Genomic DNA, 21,283 nt, shown 5'->3' with positions numbered 1-21,283 from the left:
TTTTTCCTAAAACCAAAATCATTTTGTTACCCTTTGTCTGAATGTACAAACAGTAGGACAGACTACAGTCTTGGATTTGATGTTTTGTGTTAAAGATAAAAGCAGCTGTTTCTCTGCAGTCAGCAAAAAGGAATGTTTTCTCAGTAAAATTGCACTGGAAGACTTTAGCTCGGTCACAATAATCCCCATAATCACAGAGTGATCAGACTTGATTAGTTAGGACCCTGCTTGGCTCACCACATTGTCTGGATTACAGCTTCTTACAGCAGCCCTCTGTACACTGCAGCACAGGGTACATTATAGTAACAAGACAAAATACTCAATATATGCAGCTTTTGTTAACATGTGGTGTTATATAAACTGTGCATGCATCTCACTATACATATGTAGATAGATAACTACTGTACGATTTATTGTGATTAGAATACAATCATGCCTTTATTTATCCCAAAGGAAATTTAGGAAAACCTTGTAAACCTAAAAGTCTGTTTTACATAAAATCTAAACAATACTCAACTATTTTGAGTTAGTTGAACATTTCTGGGCACTTATATACTGTACTATTCAAACTGAGATCTTTGAGTTGAACCAACTTATAATAACTGAGTTTAGTCTGTTTTGCCATTAACAGCTTCTTTTCCATTGGCTTCTGTCACAATCTATTTGCATACTGGGGGTGTGTCCAACAGTTTCTGACAGACACTCACCATCAGTGTGTAGTGATTCCCCCTGAGCTACCTTACAAATAAATCAATTTCCCCTTTATTTGTAATAACTTGATTTTAATTTATGCCAGCTCAATGTTTCATTCCTCGTTGCTTAACGTTTTTTAAGGCAACCAGTTTCTTAATTTTTTTTAAAGTAAACTCAACTTATCCGGTTTTACAGTATAACAAAAATAAAAAAGTTACATCAACTTCCCCTTTAGTTGTAATAACTTGATGTTCTAAGTTATGCTAACTCAAGTTTTCATTCCACATTACTTAACTTTTTAAGGCAACCGGTTTCCTCAATTTTTTAAGTAAATTCAACTTATCTGGGTTTACAGTGTAGAAGGAGCTGTTTTATGTGTGAATGTAATGATGAAATATATAAATAATTACAATATTAGAGCTAAAGTAAATGGTTATATGGGAAAACGTTTAGTCCCCACTAGCCTGGATACAGAATAAGAGATATGGTTGGGCATGCAGGCATCCAGGTTCTGCAGATCCTGCTCTACACTTGTAAGTTTGGCAAAGCTGGTTGTGTAGAATCTCAATTAGCGATAATTAGTGACTACTTGAAGGAAACTAGCTGTGCACAATCTAGCTGTAGAGATACTTTGAGCTTCTTTGCTTGGGTAACTTTATGGCCCTGTCACTATTATTGCAAGCCTGTTGGAAGCATCTGTTAAAAGCTGTGTATTTGGAAATGCTTGGGTTAATGGAAGTGGGCTATTCAACAAAAGTTTGTGCTCGTTATCATGATTTACTACAACCCAAGTCACCCATTTTACACCAGATTTCTCCTTTAAGGGTCAAGCGACTATATATATGCATTGTGCTCATATGCTTCCTTGTGATTTAATTACTGGAGGTACAAATTATACCACAGTAAGCTCCAACCCTGCAATGTGATTGGCTGAGAGGCGTTCTATCAGTACCATTATCAACCGATAATGTACTGTAACCGAAGCTCTCCATGTATTACTCCGCCACATACAGGTAACCTAGCAACGATGCAGCGCTTACAAGCCAAACAGCGCTACAGCTACAAACAGAGCAGCAATGGAACTGTTTTAACTAGCGGAGTGTTTATAACCAATCAGATCATATTTTCTCCTCCTCTTTAACACAGAATCAGTTCAGCTCTTAAAGTTACAACCTATAGGATAATGATGCTTTATAACAATGTTATAAAATGATGCAAAAGTTCATCACTTTAGTTTAAGGCCATTTAATACACTAATGAAGCTGGAGTGTAGTGTTTTATTTTTTTTAAATTATTTATTATTTATTATTTATTGTATTTAAATTAGGGCTGTCAATGTTAAAGCGTTAATGCACATGATTCATTTGGAATCAGTAATGCATTATAAACTGCAATGTGCAATGTGATTGGCTGAGAGGCGTTCTATGAGTGCCATTATCAGCCAGTAATGCACTGTAACCAAACCTCTCCATGTGTTACTGTATTACTCCACCACATACAGGTAACCTAGCAACGTTGCAGCGCTTACAAGCCAAATAGCACAGCTACAAACAGAGCAGCAATGGAACTGTTTTAACTAGCGGAGTGTTTATAACCAAACAGATCCTATATTTTCTTCTCCTATTTAACTCTTTAAAATCTTTCAATAAACAGTGATACTGCTGTGCTGATATACAGTACTTTACCTGTGGTTTCGTGCCAATATTACACATCATAGCACACACTCTTGTGTATTATTGCTTAATTGTAAACTAAGCCTTCAATCAGCAGGTTTTCAGAGTAGTGTAGCTGATTGTGTTTCACAGTGGGATATGAATAGAGCTTAAGATCTGTTAAGCAGGAGTTTAGCTGCATTACAAACTACTAACTTAAATTTCCATGGCTCTGTGACCATGACTAACGTCTTTCAGGAGAAAGAGATGAACTTAAAACTGCTCCAGTCTTTATAGAGACCAAAGAAATCAATCTCGACAAGGGACTCCATGCTAATTAATTCCAGAGGATATGTTTTATTATTTCTCTGAAATTATCAAAAGTCCTGTAACTTGGCTGACAACTTGATAATCGATTAGATGAATCATGGCTCTTGGATAAGTTTGAATTAGCATGCACCAAAGACTGTTCAGATTACGCAGTTGGTCAAGTATTAACATGTGTACAGCTAAATTCCACTTAATAGCAGATCACATGCAGTATAAACACAGAATCAGTTCAGCTCTCAAAGTTACACCCTATGGCGGAAAGGTGCTGAATAAAGATGTTATAAATGATGCAAAACTTGATCACTTTAGCATGCCATTTTACTACAGCCTCATTTATCTCATTCGTATGCATTAGTTATTAAAAAATATTGAAATATTTATAATTACTAATAGGCTTTGCTTTATAGATGCATTATTCAGTGCTTATGAATGTGTTATAACCCCCCTGTATTCATACCCTTTAAATTAAAGGGTTTCTGGGTAACACTTTCTATGAATGTCATCTCTGTAAGACTCTATAAATATATTTATAACACATTATAATGCATTCATAAGGCATTATAAACATGGCTATACATATTTATAAAACTCTATAATTCATCATATTCATGTTTATTATGCATCATGAACTGTGATTATAATGCATTAATAGCTGTGTTCATAACATGTCATACGTCAATACCAAGAAACTCATGACTAAAAAAGCTTCCAACTTATAAACACACCCTCAATAATCCTGTAAATATATTTTAACCACTTATGACTTATACTTGTCTTGAATATAACATTAGTTATAGTCAATTATAATGTATTATAACAGGTCTTTGTGCACTGTAAGTAAAGTGACAGACTTTCATTGTAGGACTAGATTATTAATGATAGATATATACTATTTTTAACATGTATATCATACGCATAGCTTATAATGTATTATGATCACAAGTCATAATGCTTAAGAAACATGGCTATAGTGGGTTATGCATTTTTATAAATATTTATAGCCATGTTTATAATGCCTTATGAATGCATTATAATATATTATGAATGTAGTTATAGAGTCTAATAAAGATGACATTCATAGAAAGTGTTACCGGTTTCTGATTGTTCTGTAATGTAACTTTAGTAGTATTGAGTAAATTTGCGATGGACAGGAAGGTTGATGCAGTAAATCTGTGATCAATTTCTTGGGCCACAACATCTGAAACTTTATTTATTCACCGTTAAATTCACAATTCACTGTTTCTCAACAAATACATATCAAGGTATGCTCGTCGTTCAACATGACACATCCCCAATGTCTCTGAAACAACACTGTTTCAAATTGAGTGACTTTTTGACAATGCAAAAAAACATGAAGAATTTTATTGTTAAAGAATGTATGATGAATTGCATGCAAGTAAAATTAGGATAATGCATAAACATGGTCAGTTTCTAGAGCAGTAAGCTGCTGTTGATTAAACCTGTAGTTTATTCAGACTGCATAGCAATTCTTCACAGTAAAACACTTGTAAGTTACACCTTAGCAGTTTCAATGACCAACCAACCCACCAATCAACCAACCAACCAATTAATCAACCAACCGATGTCTTCTGAAGAGAAAGTAAGATATTTAAGGCAAGACATGATTCAGCAATGCTGCACTCTGCAATGCTTTCCTGTGTTTTATATATATGTGAAACAGATATGTGAATAACAGCCGATGCCTCTTTTGCTTTAACTGGTATAAGTTTTAAACAGAATTGAGATAATATAAAGATATAGCTCATAAAAAAAAAAAAGATTTTTAAAAAGCATTTTTAATTCCTTACCTGCAGGCTTATTAATGTAATGTGTACAGTAACTGCAGAACATTGATGCCCTGTTTGATAAAATCTTAAAGATACAAGTATTCAGAAATTCTATACAACATCTCTCAGGGCACGTGAGGCTATGTATTACTTGTAATTGTATCCACATACATAAAACAAAAATGTTAGGAATGTTTGAAGTGTGTGTGTTGCTTCAAAAAAGGAGATGCATACAAATGTATTTTCTATTCTATAACACACTATCAATATCTAACATTAACAATACATGCGTGTCTTGTACAAGGCACTGTCGTATTTTATGTGCCAAGGGTTTAGATTTCAAGATTCTGAATGTAGTAAAGTAGTAATATTAGTGTACTTAAGCTGGCACTTCTTTTTTCCCACTGTGGCACCAACAAAAAAACGTACAGCTCTGGAAAAACAAAAATTAAGAAACCACTTAATGCTGAGGTTTTTCCTTGATTTTACCAAATTGAAAACCTCTGGAATATAATCAAGAGGAAGATGGATGATCACAAGCCATCAAACTACCAAACTGAAATGCTTGAATTTTTGCACCAGGAGCTATCCAAAAGCAGTGTGTAAGACTGGTGGAGGACAACATGCCAAGATGCAGAGGTTCTGAACTCTTAAATTGTACTTATTTGAGGTCTGAAAGCTCTGCATCTTTTTTGTTTTTTTCAGCCATTTATCTTTTTCTGCAAATAAATGCTCTAAATCACAAAAATATTTTTATTTGTAATTTGGGAGAAATGTTGTCTGTAGTTTATAGAATAAAACAAAATCAGAAAAACTGATTCAGAAAATAAAGTGGTCTCTTATTTATTTTTTTCCAGGGCTGTATATCAAATGTTGGTTTTAATTCAAGGGCACGACGTGAGATATCTGTAAGGGGGTGTGTATTAATTATTATCTGTAACCACAGACGGCGTTTTACCCGGCAAATCTGATGTGTGATTAGATCATATAAAGGACGGAGCTGACAAGGTGAGTTGAGGTGCACAGGTACAGGTAGGGCGACCCTAATCAAAGATGATCTCGGAGGCCTGGCGGAGACAGTTGGACGCGTCGTCCGGCATGCTACTGTGGGTGAGGTTGTTGCCGTCCAGTCGCAGCGTCTTCAGTTTGGAGTAGTTTACGGGTGAGGAGAACTTGCAGATGCTTCCCAGGTCAAACTCTGCGAGAAGGACAATGCAAACAATGATTAATCATACAATGGAATAAAATAAAAGAGACAATGAGGAGAAAAAGACAATAGAAAGTACAAAAGAGACGCAATCCACTCACTGCTAATCTGATTGACTTGCAGGTACAGGTGTTCGAGAGCTTCGTTGACTTCCGGGATGGTCTGAAGCTTGTTGAAGGACAGGTCCAGCTCTAGGAGGGAGGACACGTTGAAGACACCTGCTGGAATCCCTGAGTCCACCAGTTTGTTGTGGGAGACGCGGAGATACTGCAGTTCGGGCAGTTTGGCCACGTAGCCACCGGAGATGCTCTCAATTTCGTTGTTGTCAGCGTAGAGCATGAGCAGGGAGGGAGGAACGCCGGCTGGGAGCTTCTTCAGCTTGTTTTCGCTCACGTCCAGCAGCATCAGTGACTTTAACCCTTTAAAAGCCCCGGCAAGACTCTCAGAGGTGAGCTGGTTCTTTGACAGGTAGACGCTGGTGAGGTTCTCCATGCCAGACAGGGTGCCTGATGGGAACGATGTGAGCTGGTTGCCGATTAACTTCAACTCATCTAGAGACTTGGAGAGAGGGCCGGGCGGTTTGGTCAGCTTGTTGTAGCTGAACATGAGTTTCTCCAGCTTGCCAAGTTTGTCAATGGTCCCTGATTGGATCTTGTCGCTGGTGATGTTGTTGTTGTCGAGGACGAGCCAACGCAAGTCAGTGACGTTGTCAAAAACACCCGGTTTGATCTCTTCGATCAAGTTGTCCTGCAGGTAGAGGTATTTGATTCCAGTGGGGACGATGGGGATGAACTTCAAGTTGCGGCCGTTACAGTACATGGCGGTGGGGAAGTTGAACGGGCATTCGCACTCCTGAACACAGCTGGGCGTGGACTGCACGGGCTCCGGGGGAAGTCCGAAATCATAGTCATAGTACTGGCAGACGCAGAGACTAACTAGGCCACCAAAAAGGAAAACTCGTAGAGGGAACATAGCTGCACAGCAGAGACCAAAAACAAAATGAAATAAGCTGGTTAACGAGAAAAAGAAGAGACACAGTGGAGACATTTAGTGCAATTTGAAAACCTCATAAAACACACAATACACATATTTCTCTTTGCACGTAAATAAACATTACAGGGAAGATTTTACGGAATCCATAAACACACACCATCCCCAAACATCTGTACCGTATTTTCAGGATTTTCCTTTCAACAGTTTCTTTCCACAGATGAGGCCCCAACTGCAGTTTGTCATTAAACAATTTAGCTCAACGCTGAATCCAAGATGAGCTCAGGTTACAGGCTCTAAAACCTGATGATGTTCTTCATCATCCTCTTCTTCTTCTTCTACTTTATCAGGATTCATTATCATCTTCCCTTCCCTTCCTTTCAAATCATACATTGTCTGAAGTCTGCATCTGCATTGCATATAATCTGCATGTGTACGAACCACCATTTTCTCAGAGAAGGGTGTGATACACTGCAGACAAGGGCAATAATAATTAACTGAACTAAATTTATGATGTTCTCTAACTAGACTCTTTCTAGACATCTTTCTTGAAAAGCATTAGCAGAAAGAGAAAAGCTTTAGAGTGCTACTAAACATCCCAAACAACCTACAGCTGGATGCATGTGAAACAAGAATGCTTTGCATGCTGTTTTATATCAATAAATCATGTAAGATGCAAAAAAACACCCAAAAAACTAGATGCTAAATTAGATGCAAACCCTGGAACCCTGTGGTCATACAACCTGTGGTCTTTACACCATCTTGAACGCTTTTTCTTTGAGTTAAAATGCAATATGCTCAGCTAAAACTCATGATTATTCACGCTTTAAATGATTTAAAATGTTCAAATCTCAAATAGGTCCTGAAAATATTGGAAAGCAACAAAATGTGAGATCTCAGAAATCTTTGCAGTATACTGACTCTGAATTTATTAATTTACCAATCACCAATGCACTCAGAATGGGCACCAAGACTACCAGGTATTTTTTGAAGACTACCCAAGATTTAAAATTGCTACCCAACAGAAAGCTTCGTCTCTAACAGGTAGGAGCTGACTTACCTTGCTCTCTCTCCTTCTGATTCAGGCTGCCGGCGGAGATGTGCACGGCCCGAGGTCTCTAGAGAGGACGAGAGAGAGAGAGAGAGAGAAGGAGGGAGGTAGAGAGAGAGAGAGAGTAAGAGAGAGAGAGAAAGAGAGTGGGGCAAAGCAAGAGAGAGGAGGGAGATTGAGAGTAAAGAAACTCACCCAGTTAGAGCACGGTGGCCTAGAGTGATGGAAAACAGCAGTCAGTCAGACGGTTGACTCCACAGCTGAAGGTCGGTGGGCTGTTCACCTTGTCAGGTGTGTTTTAGCGTCTGACGAAAGGCAGGTGCAGTCCAGACGACCTGAGACGAGTGTGTGTGTTGAGTGTGTGTGTTAAGTATGTGTTGTCTTGTGCAGGATGGCTGTGGGTGCAAAGACTCACCAGGGAGGCTTGGCAGAATATATATACCTGTGTGGTTTCCTTACACACAAACACACCCCTCACACACACACACACACATGCTTTCTTAAATACATATTGAAACAAACAATCTTCTCCTCAAAGAGAAGAAGAAGAAACACCTTAAAACCACCTAGACGTGCAAAGCGTGACCACGCCTCTGCCAATCCCAACAGTTCCTCATGTAAAAGATAAACGGCCACAACACAAATAACGCTAAAACAGCTTTATGAAACAATGTGGAAATTCACAAAAGAAAAGGCAGGAAAAAAAAGACCTTTTGGCCGCACTCAATGCCAAGTGCCTGCTATTATACTACCCAGTCTGCACCAGGAGCACTCCAGCTGTAAATAAGCTTCTGGAAAAATTGACAAGAGGCGGCCGAACCCGGGCCAGACCGAGCTTACATAAGACTGTTGACTCCCGCTGCCGCTCCTGACCGTCTGCAGAGCATGGCATCTGAGCGGAGCATGTCCAACTCCCCGCAGATGTGAGGGTGTAAATCAGCAGCCGCCCTCCTTTCATCTTCAGCCGCAGATGGGTCTGTCTCTGCATGTGGTCAGATAAAGGCTCATTCCTCCAGGGCCGAAGGTAGACGTCTGGGCATCCAGCTCCCGTATTATCAACCCACAGATCTCTGCGCTGCCTTCAGGACACAAGCTGTGTAAAGTGACACAGCTTTTATCTTAAACCGTGCCTCAACGTCAATATGTGTGTCTGGGCCAGAAAGTTCTTTCAGAGAGAAAATTTTGTTTTGAAGTTTTGGTAACACTTTTCTTGGATGGTCCATTTGATGGTCCATTCAACCACATGTCTATTAAATGCAAATGAACTTAAAGGTAAAAGTAAATGATTCTCTATTGAATAAAACCCTACATTCAACTCTAACCCAAACGCTTATCTTAATATTTTAGGATTGGGTTTAGGGTTAGATTTTAAGCTTAGGTTAAGGTTAGGGTACGGGTTAGGTGTAGGGTTAGATTTTAGGGTTGATTAAGGGTTAAGGTTAGGGTTAGGTGTAGGGTTTGATTTTAGGGTTGATTGAGGGTTAGGGTAAGGGTTAGTTTTTAGGTTTGATTAAGGCTTAAGGTTAGGGTTAGGTGTAGGGTTAGATTTTAGGGTTGATTAAGGGTTAAGGTTAGGGTTTGGTGTAGGGTTAGATTTTAGGGTTGATTAAGGGTTAAGGTTAGGGTTAGGTGTAGGGTTCAATTTAGGGTTGATTAAGGGTTAAGCTTAGGGTTAGGGTTAGGTGTAGGGTTCAATTTAGGGTTGATTAGGGGTTAAGGTTAGGGTTAGGTGTAGGGTTAGTTTTTATGGTTGATTAAGGTTTAAGGGTTAGATTCTATTTTGAATCAGGTACATTCAACAAAGGGTTAAGTGAAATTTAATGGACATTCAATTCAGTGTTAGTTGAATGTCAGTTGAGCATCAACAAGGCCATAAAATGGACCATCCAAGTAAAGTGTTACCCAAGTTTTTGCTACAAGTAAATCTGGGTCAAGGAACTTTTGATTGGTGCCATGTGACCTTTTGGCGCTTATGTATGGAAAGTACTTTTGGAGTATGACCCTTCCCTACCTTTGTTTGTGTCTGTGATTGTTTTTATTTACAAGTTTGTAATGATTATGTGTGTTGGATGGATAGATAGATAGATAGACAGACAGACAGACAGACAGAAAATACATTTTAGACCCAGTGATCTTTGTAAACTTTGCAAAGGATGTTACAAAGGATATACATGACTAAAGCATTGGTCAGAGATCATGTAGCATTTATTCTGATCCACAAACAGAATATTGAGTCCAAAACAGTTTCTAATACTTATGGCCATTATTTATTTGGTTAAGCACATATCCAGGATACTTTACTTATTCTGGCCAATGCATACAGTCTAGAATACATCTTGGTTACTTTGGTTACATCTGTTTTACAACTTCAAAATGCATTTACTGCATTGATATCATTCTTGCTTCAATTCTTAATGAGCTAAGGCTATTACAGCTATATATTACTATTTTACAGCATTGAACTATCAAAGATAAAATATACTTGAGAAAAAAAAAATCTAAACTAAATATTGGATTAGATCTTGGGAAATACAACAAGGTTTGTTTTGAAGTTTTGAGTTTTACATCACCTAACTCTTTTCACATTTTTCCAAAGCCGTTAAACATGCAAACTGAATTGTTATTAGTCTACTCATGCTTTGGTAGAGTTCAGTAACAATAAATAAACATTTTAAATCATTTAAAGTATGAATATTTATCAGTTATTGCTGAGCGCATTGTGTTTAAACACAAAGAAAACGAGTTCAAGATAATTAATGTGGTAAAGACCACATGTTGAATGACCACAAGGTTCCAGGCCTGCAGTAATTTAGCATCTAGTTTTCTTTTTTCTTTTTAGCTTAAATAATCTATTGATATAATACAGCATGCAAAGCATTCTTGTTTCGCATGCATGCAGCTGTAGGTTTTTTGGGATGTTTAGAAGCACTCTGCAGCTTCTCTGTTGGTTTGTCATATAAAGGCATCCAACAAAAAAATTATATTGCTTTAGCATTGCCTCAAATAACCTTTTTTTGCACTTTTCCATAGTACAGAAAATGCGTAGCTTCTTAAACACCATGACTTTTATTACATCCTATACTTTATTATTCAGTAATTACACAGTAAGCAAAGCCAACTGCCTGAATTGTTTTCTATTGGCAGTTAATCAATGCTGAATCAGTGAATCGTTATGAAATATGAATTAAACTAAATAATTCCTTAACTAACATTACTGATCTTGCTCTTCTTATAGTTCTGAGAAGCACTGTGGCAGCTGTGTGCTGGCTGTGTCTGTTTCTGTCTCTCTTTCATACCAGCATCTGTTAGCACTTGAGAGCCTATAAAGGTCAGATTTCTCAGAACAGGGAAAGTGTTCTAGAATTCATCTGATTCATTTATATCTTTCACAGTTTAGGCGATATGATTATTCACACAACGCAGAGTGGGACTAGTATTTATTAGAGTCTGGTATTCTATATTCTCTGATAAATACTGAAACATATAGGCTCTCACATACGTGAGTGTTTAAGGCCTTTAAGGCAGAGACAAGTCAGGGCAAATCTGTGATCAATTAAGAAAGCTTGAACTCAATGAAAACTCACTTTTTCCTTTTTCTCTCGAAAGGAAAGTTTTCCTTAAAGAAGATTTCTCCTGCATAGTGATCTGCATTAGCTAAGAGTGTGTTAACATAGAGCTCTAAATAACAATGCAGAGTTTAACTCGACCCAGATGGCATAACAAATTACACACACACACACAACCATTGGGAGAGTATGATCTGATCTTGTGCACACACACTCATTAGGTTAAATGACTAGTATATTTTTTTACTCGACTAATTATTTTAAAAAAGTGTTGACTAGTCAAATAGGCTGAAGCAAGAGGCAAAAGCAGATAAATGCACAAGTTTAGCCAAAAAAAGCAGCCTTAAAGGGTCTAAAATAGAGATTTAACAAAAACATTGTAGCACAATCAGAGGTCAGCCTGCAGTGCTAAGACAATACACTGCACACTGCATCAATTCTGCCTGCATGGCACTGTCCGAGAAGGTAGCCTCTTCTAAAGCAGACATCCAAGAAAGCCTGCAGAAAGTTCACTGAAAACAAGCAGTTTAGAAGCATGAATTAGTGAAACCCTGTCCTGTGGTCTAACGAGACCAAAATTAAACTTGTTTGACTCAGATGGTCCTGGTGAGGAGTACCAAGGCAACTGTCCCTGTCTACTGTCAAGCATGGTGGTGGTAGCACCATGGTCTTGGGTTGTATGTGTGCTTCTGGCTCCGGGAAGCTGAATTTCATCATGTAATGTGACATAAAGCAGAGCATAATCCCCAATTCCAAAGTTAAGCTAACTGACTAGACACAAGCTGTATTTTATTAAGCACACAGTGGGTTTGATCTGTGTTTTGATTTAGACATGTATTTTTAACCAGGTATCAGAAACAGTGTAATCACAGTTTACATGGTAAGTTTACCATTACCTTTCTTTTAGAAAAATCACCCATATGTCCATATGTGTTTTAACCTTAGCCCGCTGTTAAAACTTGCAGTGAGGGTAGGGGGGCAGGGGTGCTGATTGGCTGTTTCTCCTGTAAGGCGGGACTTTATCCCTGAATCGGCACCACTGTTTTTTTTTGTTTAATATAATAAGGGAAATTTACAGGAAAATGTGAATACATGAAGACGGTTGGCAAGAGGGGTTGGCATGACTTTTTACACATACACAAAAAAAACCCTCTGCAGGTGCCTGCTGATCAGAAAATTTATTTATCAGTATACTCATGCTTTAGTATAGTTTAGTAACACTCACAGAGTGGTAGACTCACAGTAGACAGTGTCTAGTCTCTCACCACTCGATTGACCTTCCAGCTGCACCCTTTTGGAGCTCTGTTTCTCTGTGTTTTTCCAAAAGGCAAGTGATGAAAAGTGGAAAGTTACTTTCAGCAGAACTCAAAAACTAGAAAATGGAAAGTTTTTCACATCTGTTCCATTGGCATGCCTGCAAAATGTCCAGTCACGTACATTTGTTTACTGTCCACCCTGTCTGAATTTATTTGAATAAATGCCCCGTCTCCTTCAACAGCCTGGTGTGCTGTAATGGTGATGTGACAAAATTGCACCTGTTCTTTTCATTTATGAGTGTCTGTCTGTGTAAAACTGTGCAAACAAAAAACAACCTTCTGTTTACCAAGAGTATCGTACTGTACAGAATTTATAGCCTATTTTAAAGTTTATATATACAGTGTATTTTATAAGTCAAGACTCATATCATTTCTACTTTCTTGAACTTACTAGTTTTGGGACTTCTTTTTTTATGTTGTTCTGGACAATTAGTATTCATTAGTCTACTCATGCTTCAATAGAGTTTAGTAACAGTGAGATAAATAACTAATCAGTACAGTGATTTATCAGTCTACTCATGCTTTAGTAGAGTTATGTAGCACTGAGATAAATAACTAATCAGTACAGTGATTTATCAGTCTACTCATGCTTTAGTAGAGTTCTGTAACACTGAGATAAATAACTAATCAGTACAGTGATTTATCAGTGTACTCATGCTTTAGTAGAGTTCTGTAACACTGAGATAAATAACTAATCAGTACAGTGATTTATCAGTCTACTCATGCTTTAGTAGAGTTATGTAACACTGAGATAAATAACTAATCAGTACAGTGATTTATCAGTCTACTCATGCTTTAGTAGAGTTCTGTAACACTGAGATAAATAACTAATCAGTACAGTGATTTATCAGTCTACTCATGCTTTAGTAGAGTTCTGTAACACTGAGATAAATAACTAATCAGTACAGTGATTTATCAGTCTACTCATGCTTTAGCCTCTAGAGATCTGGACTTTCTCTTGATGTGCATTTCTAATTTCTAATTCATAACTAATCAGCGAATCATTGTTAAGAGCTAGTCAAACAAGTCGAAGTTGAATTACAGGTCATGTTAAAAACTGAATGGTGAAATCCCATGGGCAATGGACTGAGAACCATAGCATGCAGCTGAAGGTGTAAACAGATTTAAATCCCTGTCAGTGATGGGTGCATAAATGAGTACAGTTTGTCAGGTTATTTTATTTATTTTACCACAAAAAAAGCAAAACTAAAAGGGGTTATAGTGACTGCCCTGGCAACGCCAATCATTGTGGGACTAAATTACTTTATATTGGAACACTTGTACAGAAATACACATAAAAAATGATTTTACACGAGCCTATGAATTAATGTTTAAGTGTAAGAATTAGATCATACAAACCAAAAGATACATTTTTTGTCCTAATAGGAATACTCCTTTCATAAGCAGTCAGTTTGTATGCAGAATTTCTCACCAGGCCAGATGGCAAAAAATTTATGAGGTGACATGCTCATAAAATTTAATGAAAAACACGGGAACTTCTAGAGGAAGACTGCTGAATGTAGCTCGTTTTTACCCTCATTTAGAGCAGCAGTCAGAGAATGAAGTAATTGAAAAGGTGTTGTTGTGAAGCGATATTACTGCACACAGCAATATAGTTATCAGTGAATCATATTTAAGAGTAAAAAAGTGTTTTTCTTTCTATGAAACTACAAAAATATATATTTTTATATTTATAATTATTATTTATAAACCATGTATTCTTTCTATGTGCTTAAAATTCATACTGTTTTGTTAAATTATAAATTATTAGTAACCCTTATTTAATAAATATTTTGTAATTTATTAAAGATGGGTTATGCACAGAGAGTATTCAAAAGAAGTAAGGTCAAGTATGGTAAAGAAGCAGCAAATATACTAGAATCATAATACATAACAAAAATAAGGGTCGGCCATTAAAAATGCTTTGTACGAGGATAAATCTGCCAATACAGACTGTGAAGTGAAAGTGAAGTGAGCATGTATATGTAGTGTGTGTAACAGGTGAAATCAATAATCAGGTGAATGAATTTCGGGTTGTGCCTTGTTCAGTGTGATATGATCATGAACAGGAGTGATGTTAGCGTGTGGTGCATTCTGGGTAGTGTAGTCTAGAGACTGGAGATTGCAGGTAAGGTGTGACAATTGTCTTACAATCCATCTATTTAAAACTATTCAAATCTTATTAGTGTGTAAAATGTTCTTTTTCACCAAAAACATGAACATGTACATAATTGTAATGCTATGCAAGTACATTGTTACCCATACAGCTGTCAGAAAACCTTTTTTTTAATTATTAAAGACCACTGTAGCGTTTTCCAATTCGCTTTACGATACTGTTTTTTCCCCCAGTATTACTTGAGCTTTCATATTTCTTATAAAATGTTTAATAAGAATATTAATTTTTTTTTATCTACTTTTAGATTTGACATTTGTATTTACAAATGAAGTGTGCATCTAAATTGCGATTGGACCTTTGTACAGTACAGGCCAAAAGTTTGGACACACCTTCTCTTTTTTAATGTGTTTTCTTTATTTTCATGATTATTTACATTGTAGATTCTCACTGAAGCATCAAAACTACGAACGAACACATGTGGAGTTTTATGTACTTAACAAAAAAAAAGTGAAATAACTAACAAAAATGGATATTCTATTTTTTTTTTCAAAATAGCCACCCTTTCCTCTGATTACCGCTTTGCACATTCTCTCTTTGGCATCATTCTCTCAATGAGCTTTAAGAGGTGGCCACCTGAAATGAAAAGTTTTCCAACAGTCTTGAAGGAAGGAAGGAGTTCCCAGAGGTGTTTATTAGCACTTGTTGCTCCTTTGTCTTCTTCACTCTGTGCTCCAGCTCACCCCAAACCTGGATCTGGATTGGGTTCAGGTCCGGTGACTGTGGAGGTTCAGCTCATTTTTTGTTAAGTACATAAAACTCCACATGTGTTCATTCATAGTTTTGATGCTTCAGTGAGAATCTACAATTTAAATATCAGTCATGAAAATAAAGAAAAAGCATTGAAAAAGAGAAGGTGTGTCCAAACTTTTGGCCTGTACTGTATGTGGTGAAGAGGAGTGATGGACAACAAGTTCTTTGGAAGGTGTTCAGACGCATGTCGTCCATTTATAGCCAAGTAAGGACTGTCCATTCTGAGGATAACCGATCACACCTTAACACATGCACTTCTGTACTGTTATACCACCTTAACAAGAAGCACACACTCCACTCACCAGGATGAACATCACACGCTCAACCACGCACACATGATCACACACGCTTAAACACACACTTACAAACACACACACACACACACACACATGGTTGCACATGTGCTGCAGGAGTGATGCGTAAAGCCGCAAATAGCTGCAGGGTTTAAAATGCATCCACTTAATGAAACGCCCAGCAAGCTGGTTAAAGTGTGACTGAGAGGACACACTGGAGCTGCAGGCTGTAGCATGTGGATGACGTAAGGCCAACACTGTAATCCGTCCTCTAACGCTCCACACACCGCTCTGTTTTTATCAATGACTGCTTCAGCTTTACTGTAGAAGCATGACCTGGAGATCACAGGCTTCAGGAGATAACCATAGAATAAATAAGTATGTATTTATGAGTGTTGCAATGCTTAATTCATAGAAATTCATAATGATTTGTCATGTTTCCCTTCTAAATTCAGCAGCTGGATGGCGAGACCTGTAAAGCTAAGCTAAGCTAAGTAAACAAAACTATATTTCTCAAAAGAAAAACATTTTAGACGAGTCAGATAAATCAAACAAGCCCTGGATATTAATCTACACAGATTTCTATCCCAGAAACTGTTTATTTGGGTGAGAAAAGGGCTTTTTAATTTATTTACAGTAAGTTTAAATTTCCACTAAAGCTGGAGCACCAGCATTAGCCACTAACCGCTAGCAGAAACAATATTAGCTAGCGGTTCATCACACGTAGCTTTTTTTTAACACAGTAAACACGCAGTATACAGTCAAATATACTCACCTCTGAACGAAAAAGAGCTATAAAAAGAGCTTAGCGCAGTAAGTGGCTAATGCTAACACTGCTCCAGCAGTGCTAGCAGGGGTTAACAGCAGGCTACAGGCCGATATACGCACCTCTGAATGGCGTAAGAGCCAGCGCTAAGCATGGTTAGCGGCTAATGCTAATACTGCTACAGTCTCGTGTACAGTCTTGCTGCTGGAGAACTTAATTTAATAATAATAATAATAATAATAATAATAATAATAATAATAATAATAATAATAATATTATTTTAATAACTAATTAAAGGGGGTATATTTGTATTAAAACTTTACTATAAGACTCCACAGACTTTTATTTTATTTAATTTTTTTACAGATCCTGTTTCTGTCGAGAAACGTGTTGATAAATGGTTAAATTCCCCAGTGGTTAAATATACAGTGTATGTGTGTAGAGCATGTTTAAAGAATCATGTAGTAACTCCTGTGCAACCGAGGAAACTCTTGCTTCTCCTTTCCTGGGGCGGTCCTGATGAGAGCTAGTTTCATCATAAGCTTTTTTGCCAGTACTATAATCTGCACTGTGGGAAAAAAAACAATATTTCCAAAATATTTTATTAAAAAGAGAAGAGATTAGATAAATGTGCAAATTCAGCAAAGTTATAATATAAGTGAATATCAAAAAGTGATTTACTGTGATACAATTTAAAAGCTGCATTTGCATAAATAACTGAATTTGCATGAAATAAAACAGGTTTATCAAAATGTGGGTGAGAGAGAGACAGAGAGAGAGAGAGAGAAAGAGAGAGAGAGAGAGAGAGAGAGAGAGAGAGAGAGCAGGCAGGATGGCTCTTCCACAGCAGAAGGAGAGTGAGGGGTCAGTTGCTTTAGTTCTAAAAGTAACTCTCTCTCTCTCTCTCTCTCTCTCTCTCTCTCTCTTTATTTATACGTGAATGAGTTTATACACATATACACTAACACACTGTATTATTATTTTTAAATGCGCATGCGTACGCACTCCACACTAAACCAGGAGGAGGGTCTATACTCTCAAATTACTGTGGAAAAATAAAAAGGAGGAGGCGTTGCTTCAGTCCTGAAGAGTAGATCATCTCCTCACCCACAAGAGGGCATCAGAGAAAAGAAAGAGAGAGAGAGAGAGAGAGAGAGAGAGAGACTTACTTTTGTAACTGAAGCAACTGACCCCTCATTCTCCCTTTGCTGTGGAAGAGCCATCCTAACCAAATCTCTCCCTTTTTTCTCTCTACGTTATTATTCGGAGAGATAGAGAGAGAAAAATATTGAGAAAGAGACAAAGAAAGGGAGAGATACAGATATTGAAAAAGACAGAGACAGAGAGAGAGAGAGAGAAAGAGAGAGAAAGACAGGGAGAGAGATATTGAGACAGACAGACAGAGAGAGAGAGAGAGAGAGAGAGATTGAGAAAGAGAGAGAGATATATTGATATTGAGAAAGACAGAGAAAGAGAGAGAGAGAGAGAGAGAAATATTGAGAAAGACAGAGAAAGACTCTTCTTAAATAATTACAACATAGAACACTGTTATTAATATCTTATTCATTTATTTTAATTTGTTTTATTATTTATTTATATTTACTTTTATATGTAAGCTATGTTAATATATATATATATATATATATACGTATATATATATATATATATATATATATATATATATATATATATATATATATATATATATATATATGTATATATATATATATGTATATATATATTTGTATATGTATTGTTATGTATTTATTTTTATTTTTTTACCTTTTGTATGTTAACTTCTTGTTTCATTGCCTTGGCCAAAATTGTTAATTGCAATTCATGCCAATAAAAAAATTTAAAGAGAGAGATATTGAGACAAAGAGAGAGAAATACTGAGACAGACAGAGAGAGATAGATATTGAGAAATATATACATATATATTGAGAGAGAGATGTATTGAGAAAGAAAGAAAGCGACAGAGCATACTGACAAAGACAGACACAGAGAGAGAGAGAGATTGAGAAAGACAGACAGAGAAAGAGAGATATATTGAGAAATATATTATATTATAATTATTTTAAAGAACCCTAACTTTATGCAAAGGTTATAAAAGGTTTATAAATGTAAAGTTTCTTAACTCTCACACATCTCTGTTACAAACACGCTTCTTTATAAAAACCAAGACTTAAAGATCTTTCTTATTTAAAATTGTTTACCTTCTCTCTCTCTTTTAGTCCAACATCGACATCAGTTCAATGTTCTTATGTGTGTGGAAGATTTATATTGTTTGAGTAAAGGTTTTATAATTATTTATTAATTGATTTCACTGACATACCAAAGGTCATAAAACAGCAGCATTTAAACTGATAATAAAGTGTTACCTCAGGAGACAGCTTGGGAACACCCACACCTGTATAAGTTGTGAGGTTTTATCTTGTGAATGAGGCTAAACACAGAAGGCCATACACACATTTCCCACAGGTCAAAGTGACATTATTTAGCTTTCATTCAACAAGGCAAAAGTCATGGAACACAGTAATAGTCCTATATAGCATGACATTTGCCATGTTGAATTGTCAGTATATATATATGAAATTAAAGGGAATACTCACTGTTAAGACTTGAATGCCTTAATAAGTTATATAAGCTATACTGTAGTAATGTGTTTGCTGTTTTTTATTGATAATAAAAAAAATAAATAAATAGAATAAATAGAAAATCCCTCTCTGTGAGTACACTGTACAGTTTATGCACTGATGTCATAGGCTTGCCCTGAACTCAGTCCTCCTGAAAATAAAGTGTTTCTCTTGGGTAAAGTCCCACTCTAACTACAGCAAGACAGACTGAATGATATATTTAGGTAAAATGAGATATTTAGATCACTGTTTTCTGCTCAGAGGACAATAGAGAAAGCAAGAATTTGATGCAGAATCAAAAGTGTGTTCCTACTATACTGTATGCACATTTTAGTACATTTTAGTTGCTGTATACAGATCAGTCTACAAAAGGTTTTCCATCAGTGTCAGAAAACATTTTAAAAATGATGAGTTTCTTTGATTTTACCAAATTAAAAACCTCTGGAATATAATCAAGAGGAAGATGAAAGATCACAAGCCATCAAACCACCAAACTGAACTGCTTGAATTTTTACACCAGGAGTAAAGCAGCATAAAGTTATCCAAAAGCAGTGTGTAAGACTGGTGGAGGAGGAGAACATGATGCCAAGATGCATGAAAAAAAACTGTGATTAAAACCAAAGTTATTCCACCAAATATTGATTTCTGAACTGATTTCTCATTTTCTGCAAATAAATGCTCTAAATGACAACATTTTTATTTGGAATTTAGGAGAAATTATGTCCATTTTATTGAAAAATATACCTATAAATAGCAAAATCAGAGCAATTGATTCAGAAACTGAAGTGGTCTCTTGTTTTTCTTCTCCAGAGCTGTAGATTAGCTTGGTTTATATAACTTTCTATAATAAAACTGAATTACCATATACTGTGCCTATGTGGGGCCCATATAGTTAGACCAAATAGAGACCAGAAGATTTGGCAACCGGTTCCATGTTGGCTCTACATATGAATATCAGTGATTGAACCAGTAGGGGTTTAACATGCGCACCATTTATAGATACTAGGGTTAAAAATAAGTTAAAAAAGTTTTTTTACTCTTTAAGTAAAAAAGAGTTTTTAAAAAAGTACTGGTTTCAAAACTACTTAAAGTAAAAATAATGTAATTAAGTGCAAAAATGTAATTAAGGGCAAAAGCTTATGTCTTATGGTACACTACCCCCCCTCCCCAAAACACATTTTTTTAAAAGCCATAATGACTATAATGTTAGGTTATTAAAATGTTAATGTTGATAATACAGTATAATTTGGGATGTACTAGGCTCCTATCTGTTACAGCTGCATATATGTCCATTGAAAATGAATGTATTTTAGTAGATTGTACATATATTAAATAAGCTTAGTTGTAGTTAGTATTTGTAGTATTTTGTACTTACCCCACAGCTTTAGTATCCATGAAACACAGAATAGAAGAGAAAGCTGGGAATGTGATGCGATCCATAATAAAATAAACAAAGTATACAGTATGTTATTATTAATAATGTTTAAACAAAAACCCTAATTGATGCAATTAATGCAAATTCTTTGTTTAAAAACACATTACACCTCTGAGAATACAGCTTGGTTTAGGTTTACTTTTTAGTGGTGTAGTATTTTACAACAGTTTATTTGTAGGGTGTAAATGCTACACGTTTTTGAACTGCTTATGAATTATTCTGGTCTTGTATATAATATTAGTTATAGTCAATTATAATGTATTATAACAGGTCTTTGTGCGCTCCAAGTAAAGTGACAGACTTTCATTGTGGGACTAGATAATTAATGATAGCACAGCTTATAATGTATTATGATCACAATTCATAAAGCATGATAAATGTAGCTATAAAGAGGCTATGCATTTTTATAAAAAAAATATTGTATATAGCCATGTATATAATGCATTATGAAAGCATTCTAATACGTTATGAATGTGATTATAGAGTCTAATAGAGATGACATTCATAGAAAGTGTTACCAACATTCTGATTGTTTGAATAATTGCAAAAGAGTGTTTAGACTTTTATTATATTTTACGATTTCTTTTTTAAAATGTCCTGTAAAAAAAAAACTTGTATGTCATTAACCCATTTAT

The 21,283-nt window shown here is 36.2% G+C and overlaps 2 protein-coding genes and 1 long non-coding RNA gene across 6 annotated transcripts in view; 1 reads left to right on the top strand and 2 right to left on the bottom strand.

Moving 5' to 3' along the window:
* Nucleotides 1–21,283, top strand: part of atp2b1a (ATPase plasma membrane Ca2+ transporting 1a) — a 242,731-nt gene that overhangs the window by 138,341 nt on the left and 83,107 nt on the right. The gene's annotated exons all lie outside the window — the stretch shown is intronic.
* lum (lumican) lies at nt 3,856–8,162 on the bottom strand. Of its 4 annotated transcripts, XM_049475016.1 has the most exons (4): nt 7,906–8,162; nt 7,720–7,777; nt 5,771–6,643; nt 3,856–5,660 (listed from the first exon to the last, which is right to left on the bottom strand). In XM_049475016.1, the coding sequence occupies exons 3-4, from the start codon at nt 6,639–6,641 to the stop codon at nt 5,506–5,508; spliced, it is 1,026 nt and encodes a 341-aa protein (XP_049330973.1). In that variant the 5' UTR covers nt 6,642–6,643; nt 7,720–7,777; nt 7,906–8,162; the 3' UTR covers nt 3,856–5,505. The 4 variants fall into 4 exon arrangements, with proteins under 4 accessions (XP_049330973.1, XP_049330974.1, XP_049330972.1 ...); XM_049475017.1 differs by lacking the exon at nt 7,720–7,777; XM_049475015.1 differs by lacking the exon at nt 7,906–8,162 and having other exon boundaries at nt 7,720–7,849.
* Nucleotides 3,856–21,283, bottom strand: part of LOC125799089 (uncharacterized) — a 106,830-nt gene continuing 89,402 nt past the window's right edge. The window contains exon 2 of the long non-coding RNA XR_007437939.1: nt 3,856–4,963. This is a non-coding gene — a long non-coding RNA (uncharacterized LOC125799089). The remainder of the gene's footprint in view (nt 4,964–21,283) is intronic.

This window comes from Astyanax mexicanus, chromosome 2 (genome assembly GCF_023375975.1).
Source record: "Astyanax mexicanus isolate ESR-SI-001 chromosome 2, AstMex3_surface, whole genome shotgun sequence".
Classification (NCBI taxonomy): Eukaryota; Metazoa; Chordata; class Actinopteri; order Characiformes; family Acestrorhamphidae; genus Astyanax; species Astyanax mexicanus.
This window is presented reverse-complemented; position numbering and strand designations above follow the sequence as displayed.